General features: G+C 39.4%; 1 protein-coding gene across 29 annotated transcripts in view; it reads right to left on the reverse strand.

Moving 5' to 3' along the window:
• The window catches only part of picalma (phosphatidylinositol binding clathrin assembly protein a), a 31,569-nt gene extending 24,914 nt beyond the window's left edge, over positions 1 to 6,655 (reverse strand). For 26 of the 29 annotated variants that reach the window (XM_058626962.1, XM_058626958.1, XM_058626957.1 and 23 more), the window contains exon 1: positions 6,066 to 6,311. In XM_058626962.1, the coding sequence (XP_058482945.1) occupies positions 6,066 to 6,195 (130 nt within the window). In that variant the 5' untranslated portion in view covers positions 6,196 to 6,311. Of the gene's footprint in view, positions 1 to 6,065; positions 6,312 to 6,536 lie in introns of those variants that run through there. The other 3 variants (XM_058626965.1, XM_058626964.1, XM_058626935.1) reach the window with 1 other exon arrangement.
• Positions 6,656 to 8,238: the final 1,583 nt, after the last annotated feature.

The raw sequence follows: 8,238 nt of genomic DNA on the forward strand, positions 1-8,238 counted from the left end.
TTCACAGCAATCGCAGGGTGAGGTCAGCACACAGGAAAAGCCCCATTTGTAACAGATTAACTTGTAAACCGATCTGCCTTCAAAAAGACACTTTGATTTGACTGTTGCATCTCTGATCTAAGGCAGCACGATGTGAGAAAGAGGCTCCAATAAACCTGCAATAAAACTGCTGTAAAAAATTAACATGCGTCTGTGGCAGAGCAAAACAGCAGATGTTACATCTCCATTTCAATTTAAATATACAAATATAAGAGTTAAGAGAGACTGAATAAGCTGTGTTCTGCCTCAAGAGCACAGGAGCCCATGTGCCATTAAATGTCTGAGAAAGATTGCTGCACACAAACCACTACAGAGAAGAGACTATACAAGGACCAAGTGACATTTAATTAGTCATCTGTGGGACAAACTGCAGTTTTATGACACAATAATTGGCACTTTAATCTTTCACTTCAGTGTGTTTGTACTTCCTTCCTAATAATGCCCAAGAAATTGGGAATTAAGCCGTTTTGTATTAATTATCCAGACAGTTTCATCATCATAACCTCTAACCTAGTGTTTTGCTGCACTATAGATCCATGTGCAAGTTATTGGTTAGTGCTGTTTGCCTCGTGCTTGCTTACACACAGCTCTCAGTGTCCATCCAAAGTCGTCTTTTATGCTACCGTTAATGTGTGACCGTCATTTGATATCTTTTGCACATATTATTGCACTGCAATCATGTTGCTGTCGCAACAGACTGATTTATTCCTGTGGCCGATTTAGACACATCCAAGTTTGAAAACTGGGTATAGATAGCATGTAGTAGATGTAAGACTAGGTATCATGTCTCGTCTTTAATAATCAGATCTTCACACAATTTGTTCAATAAACATTTCATGGTTACAGAAATGTGATTGTATTTATTTTTTATTTTTATACAGCCATGAGATCGTTATGAGCCCCAAGTTACTGTTCCATACACGTGGACTGTCAGAAGCAGATGAGTAAACCAAGAACAAACATCCACTTTAACAATCACACCGAGCAAAGACAGGGCTGAACGAGAAAGTCTGCTCTATAAATTAATCTGCACCGTTTGTGTTGACATCAGCCTGATATCTCCAGACAGCTGTTGGCATTAGCTCCCTTGCAGCCTGGGCAGACTGAATACAGTAAAATTCACAAACTGGTGAGTCGACTTCCATGGCTTTATTTCTTGTACCCACTGATAACATATCTTTAGCAAACAAAAAGATAAAAGATCAGTGTGCAAAGTCTTTTTTCAGTCTGTCCCTCTTGCAAAAGTGGTCATCACATCTATGAGTCTGTGTCTTGACTGTAAATATTAAGGGCAGCCAATACATTGACTTTATTCTATGATACTTCAATTTAAATTAACAGTTTTGAAATTGTGGTAATATCTAAATAGGAATTTGCAGTCTCCTAATAGCAGTAATTAAAAATAAACCAATTAAAGCTAGTGATGTGCAACCTTGCTTTTTTGCCCAATCACCACAACCAATAATCATAGTTTCCAACAAGGCAAATCACCATTTTGCAGGCCGTTTAATCATTTATTAATTATCCGCCACCCTAAAATGGTTGGTTGATACCAAAAAGTGCCTCACAGGACGGGATAATATACTGGAACTACTTTCAGCAACCCCTCTCTCTCCTCTCCACAGACAGGAAGTGAGCTGAAGGACACCCTCATCCCATCCAGGTTTTAAGACCTGTTGTTGTGTTAGCCTTTGATTTTACATCATAAGAAAAAGAATGTCATTGCAACTGCACCACGTACAAGTAAAAACACATGTAATATTTACCCAAAAAAAAAGGATTATTTTTTCTCCCGGCCCTAGTAACATGTCCAGGATGTTGAAAGAATTCCAGTGACCAGTCAAGATGCCCAACTAATTGACAGGAAATGTACAAGTACAGTGTAACATGGAATCTCATATTTGACCAGCTCAGCTCTCCTGAGCTCGAGGAATGGCTTGGGATATGAAATGACTTCCTGTTGGCTGTTTACTCATTCCAGAACATACTTTAGGCATTAGAGGGAAACTTCCTGCTTCACATCTATTAGTATCCAGCTTCTATGAACATGATGTGGGCTAAAGTGCAAATGGTATAAAGAACTAGCAGGAGACAAAGTAGCAATATTTATGATAGTTAAGGGTCAAGGGATTGGCTTGCCTCGCAGATTTGTGTGCAATGAAGCAGTGTGCATTCGGAGAATAGCTTAATAAATTATACTTTGACAAAGGAAATCTGGCAATTGTGATTGGTTGTAGTAAAAGTTGAATAATGTGTATCTATAGTTATTATTTTGAGGATATACCATATACAAATTGGGTGTGGTAGAGCACTTTAGGTTGAGGGTAAACATTTTAAGCTTAGCTTCAGCCTACACCTTTTGTTTTGACTATAGTTATAACGATTATCAACGTTTGCTTGCTTTATTACAACCTTCATTATTGTTTTTTGCCTGTGTTCGTCTGTCAAAAGCATTAAAGAAAATTGATTTTGATGACATTTTCTGGGGATGTAGGTTATTAGATATTGGTGGTAAGAAAACTGAGCAACGTTGGTAGAGGTTTGCTCCCTCCGAATCTTTTTCCATTTAGCTGAGCGGAGTATATGCAGCTATCTACAGCATTTGATATGTTTGTTTTTAATGGACCAAATAAAGAAACGTTGATTATTTAATTGATAAAGTGAAAAACGGGTTTTCTAAACAAAAACGAGGCGACAGACAGATGCCACTTGTTGACAAAGACCTTTCTCGTGCTGCAGAAGCAAGCACATCAGAGTTGCCGTTTAATCTCACGGGCCTGTCAGAGACACAGAGCACTCTATTCAGCACAGCTGGTGGACAGGACATCAGCACTCTTTTTAAGGGGCTGTCACTTGATGCCACCACAGTCACATGCTATGTGCACAGCACTGCATTCTGTGCGTGGAGGGTGAAACCATGTCGGGACTCCAGGAGGGTGCAAAGGTACAGATTTATATTAGCGCATTTGTTTGTCACTCAGGTGAACCATGTACAGACAGTCATGGCTGTCAGACATGCAAACTCAGAAAGAGCAAAGCCCAGACATGACGTTCAATGTGGACTCTTATTACTTGACTAATTTAACACATCTCGTGTTATTATTTCGCCATCATGAGCACCAGTGCATATTCAACAGTGTAGAAAACACTTTTACATAATATTTTGGTTGTCTACCATTGATGTAACGTCCAAAAAATAAAACCACACTGAGATAAGTTGAAATAGCCTCTTTGTTGACGGTAACAAAACAAGATAGTCTGATTTAGAGCAATTTCAGTATCAAAGGTCAAGAGCCACTGCCCAAATTATGTATTCATTACATCATGAGACCTTTGAGCAGTTAAACAGCACTGTATAATCAACTTCAAATAATGGCAATTACCTGGGGCAGAAAAGGAGTGCTGCCATGCACACAGGCTGCCCACTGTTAACGGCAACTCTCAGTGGAGGAAATACCATCCATTACAGAACTGGAGCTACAAAGAGCACAAGCCCAAAGTCTACTGTCTGCAGTTTCATACCCTGTGCTAGGGTGTCAACTTAAGTGAACCAACTCCAAGCAAATTTGCCCATTTCACACTTATTTTAAACAAACACAGATAAATACGCTAAAGCCGACAGCAAAGTTTAATTTGCTCACCCTTTACTTTTCCCTATCTGCTAACTGCAGAATCTCTTTTAAAGTTACATGACTGAGTTTAGCTAACATGTCAGTGTTAAAGAATGTGAACTGTGTTCAGCACATAATGCAACGTAGACAGTGTAGAGGGCCATATCTCACCTGCAATCCAGACTGCAGGAACACAGGGGGCTATGTGCGGCTGGCCAGGAAACTCCAAACACAAGTACTCCCTTCAGCCATCTTTAAATAACTCTAACCTAAGTGAGATTCTTGCCAAGCTGTGGGTCTCTACATAGATTACCAAGGAGCAGCTCCACAGAAGAGCCATATATACCCTGGTTGTCTAGAATCAGAAAGGTCACAGGGGCACAACTTTAATACACCAGGAGATGAAAGCTGTGGAAATTCAGAAACCCACATGTTTAAATGCCAAATACAGTAGTACTCCGTGGTCAACCCAGACCAGAAAGTAGACGGTCAATAGAAGAGGACAAGTTGATACAACAGAACAAAGCTGGGTGGAGAGGAAACATCTATTTGCCTGTTTCCTGCAATAATCATCCTGAAAATATGTTTTACTCAATGTACCACCGTTCAAATTCCAAAAAAACTACCACCATTTATGTGGAACAGACCTAACAAAAGACTGACTGATGGATGGCTACTATTCAAATTAAACGGTGATGACCGATTTGCAAAATAGGTGGACTGCATGTCTGCTGTTTGTGGACCTAAATGCTGCCAAACACAGGAGCCTGCTGTGCCAGGTTGTACTTGCAATGCAGACAGAAGTAGGCCAAAATATAATATAGTTTAGTCCTTAAGAGAAACAACTGAAGGGGAAAAAGAAGAGTGACATTATTTATAGATGACACTCAAACTGTTAGGAAATAACTTTCCCTTCTATCCTTCTATATTGAAAGAAGTATCATATCCTTTTTATACATTTCAAAATAGTTACTGTGGTTTTACACAGAAAAACAAGATTCATTTTCTCAGTGTGACCATGCTCAAACTGATTTCGCATTGGTTTGTGCTGGTTCAGAAATTGAGGACGACATATTAATACCTAATGGAAATTTATAATTTAAAAGGCCTTTGTGCACCAACAGCGACAGGATTTAACCATGCACGGATCCATGTTGAGAATAACTATCATGATATCTAAGATTCAACTTAGTTCCGAAAGTAATTTTCAGAAAATAAAAATGTAGTAATAACCCCAAAACATCCCTTATCAAATGGCGGGAAGGGAAGGTGTCAGAAGTGATGCTCTCCAAACAACGAATAAACTGAGCTTAAACAATAAGTAAAATCAAAGCTTAAACACAAAATGTGACAATATCGTATTGGCAGTCGTCCCTGCCGACTAGTATGATGTTTTGACGTGCAAATTCTAAACAGGGAAATGTATGCATATGATCTGTTTGACTTGGAAGCCTCGGATAGCACCATGGGTGTCTCAGAAAACATAGAAACTCAGTCATGAGCATGACCTTAAAGTCACGAAACACGGAAGCTGTGTCAACCATCCTGCAGTACTTAACCTTACAGCACTAAAAAGACAGTGACGGTTGGATTAATTCCTTCTGAAAATATCCCAAATAGTTCAATATTAACACCAATTCACTATGAAAGATAGCAATATATTGCTGAATATAACATTTGCTTGTGGTCGCTTTATTAAAAGCTACACATCATAGTCCACAACTATACGGCCACTTCCTGAAATAAGAAGAGACAAACAAGCAGCAGTGCCCAAGACTTCTATGATTTTATGAGCCTTAAAAATCATAGGAATGAAGGAGCTGGAATATCTGATTTTGGTGATTTTCTGTTGGCTACCTGTAGCAGAATAACAAAGTGGGACTTTCTATAGGCTGAAATACAACTTCAGTGTTAATATATAAACAAGTCTCACATTCAAGTGCACGTGATAGCATTTCAGCTGTAAATGATTGCTTTATGGGCTATACATATTAGCCTCTATAATAACTCATAATAGCTCATTGGTTTTGTGACTGGTATTTGTCTTGTGTACATGTGTAATGCACAAATGAATATGATAACTGGTGGTAAAGGAGAAGTGTTGAAGCCTTCAAGTTGCAATTTGAAAGCATGAACAATGTTGAGCTACTATTGGTGACGCACACAGGTTACCTACCTGTCATGTCAACGGGTTAACCTAATTTCTGAGATAATTGGGACCCTTTCTACGTGTGCACGTCTGTGGAAACTCCATCCTACATTGCTTTAAACAGACCACTATCACAGTGTGGCTAAGTTAACATTACATGTAGCCTATGTGCAGGCCTCGCAGCCACATACATAGACATTCACTGACGTTATCTTGAACAGGGAACTCTCCAGCTACGGCTGATAAGCAACAGACGGGATACTCACAATCCAAGTGTTTCTTTTTTGGTCCCATTATTTCATGAGTGGTCGCCTTGCACACCGTTTTGGTTATCGCCGAGCCGGTGACACTGTGCTGTGCGGCGGTTATCCTGTCTGTAATGCTCTGTCCAGACATCCTGTAACAGGTCGAAGCAACGATAGCCGCTAGAGAAAGGTTTTCAGAGCCAGCGGAGAAGCCGGAGTTTGAGAAAACGTTGCAAGTCTTCAAACGTTCTGTGTCACCTGACAACACTGGAGAGGAAGAGAGAAGGGGAGAGAGAGAGGGAGTATGAGTGAGTGTGTGTGAGAGAGAGAGAGAGAGAGAGAGAGAGTGGGAACACGCAGGCGTTCCATTACGCGTGTGAGCTAGCTGGTTAGCTTGCTAGCTAACTAACAAGAGACAATTTACTTTAATCATAGACACTGATTGACTCCGCAATGAGAGTCGTCCATATTCCATGACTATAAGATACATACCCAGTCTTTCAATCGCTCCCTCACGTCTAAGGTTTCTTCTTCCCTTCCCGTACAAGTCTTTCTCACATACCGTAACCAGACAGAATAAAAATAGATCCTATTTCCGGACTCAGTTTTTCCACAATAAAAGCCCATTCTATGACACAAAAGGCCGCGAAAAAGGGCAACACTATTTAAAGAGTGAAATCACCATTAGTTGATTTATATATTATTTAATTTATTTATATTATAAATTTGTGTTTACCTTTTCTTGCTTTTTTTTTTTACAACAATTTCATGTACAGTAGGTCAGAGGTCTCAAATTTACAGCCTGGGGCCACATGGGGCCCCTGATCAATTGACTATGGCCCTCCACTTATATTAATGTATATATATTCATCATAATGTTTTTTGTGAATATATTCATTTTGTATCATAAATATGTTTATGTTGTATATTGTTCTATATCAAAACAAACACTTTTATTTTGAAATAATGTGAAATTTGATCAAAAATATTATTCCTACTACTTGGTCCTCCACATGAGGGTCAAAGGGGGCGCTGGTGCCAATCCCAGCTGACACAGGGCGAAAGGCAGACAGGTTGCTGGTCGATTACACAAGTTCACAAGTTAGAGTGTCCAATTTAATACCCAAATCTGCATCTTTTTGGAATGTGGGAGGAAACCATAGAACCCGGAAAAATCCCATGCACACGCGGGAAGAACATGCAGAATGGCCTTTGTTCCGACTGGGTCGGAAACCCTGGGTCTTATTGCTGCAAAGGCAAGAGTGTGATTCATAAATATTTAAAAATATTATATATAATACTTTTTTTCACTTGACTGGCCCCCCACTGAGCAAACTAGACATTCAGTGGCCATATAGGTCATTGGAGTTTGAGACCACTGATGTAGGTCCTTTGTAATAGCAGTTTAAATATACTATAAATTAGTCATGTTGGTATATTCCACAGTGCTTCACTTTCTGGAAGATAACTGGTGTTGTAGCCATCCTTCTTTCTGTGTTTTCTAGCTATTGTCACAGCAGCTGTATATACTGTTACTATTAAAACATCAATAACCTTGCAATCCCCATACATAACGTAACCTCTTCAGTAACGGTGGCCACTGTATGTCGTCATCCTATGGTCAGGGATACAGTGGCAGGCTGCTACAGCTGTAACCTGAGACTACAACAAAGGAGGCCCCACTAGAAAGACAAATCGGTTGCCAGATTTGGCTACCAGGTGCCGCCAAGCAATTATCTCTGGTTAACACAACATACAGTAAGTACAAATATCAAGCTATGAAAATACTTTCTTATTTTTGCAAACAAGTTGTACCAATTTGTAGATGTCAGCACTTCATTCATGATGATATCTGCATTATTTCTTGTGAAATTCATGGAAAGGGCAAAAGCCCTGATCTTGTGACATTAAAGTGTGTGTGTGTAAAGCAATAAAAACATTTCCTCTGACTTTGTCACCCCATAGGAAAAAGTGTTACTAACCACCAAGTTGCAAAAACTTTAATGTTTTGGTATTGTTTAACAGACATGTAGAGACTACAGTCCTGCACCTGCAGTCTCGGAGCTGGAGTCTGTCTTCTGTACTTCATTTACTCATCTTTACAGTAGGAATTTTAAATAAAATCTCACAAGTGAATGGATACACCGAGATAAAGCTCATTGAAAGTTTGTATATTGTTACAGCGTTTAGTTTT

This window comes from Solea solea, chromosome 4 (genome assembly GCF_958295425.1).
Source record: "Solea solea chromosome 4, fSolSol10.1, whole genome shotgun sequence".
Classification (NCBI taxonomy): domain Eukaryota; kingdom Metazoa; phylum Chordata; class Actinopteri; order Pleuronectiformes; family Soleidae; genus Solea; species Solea solea.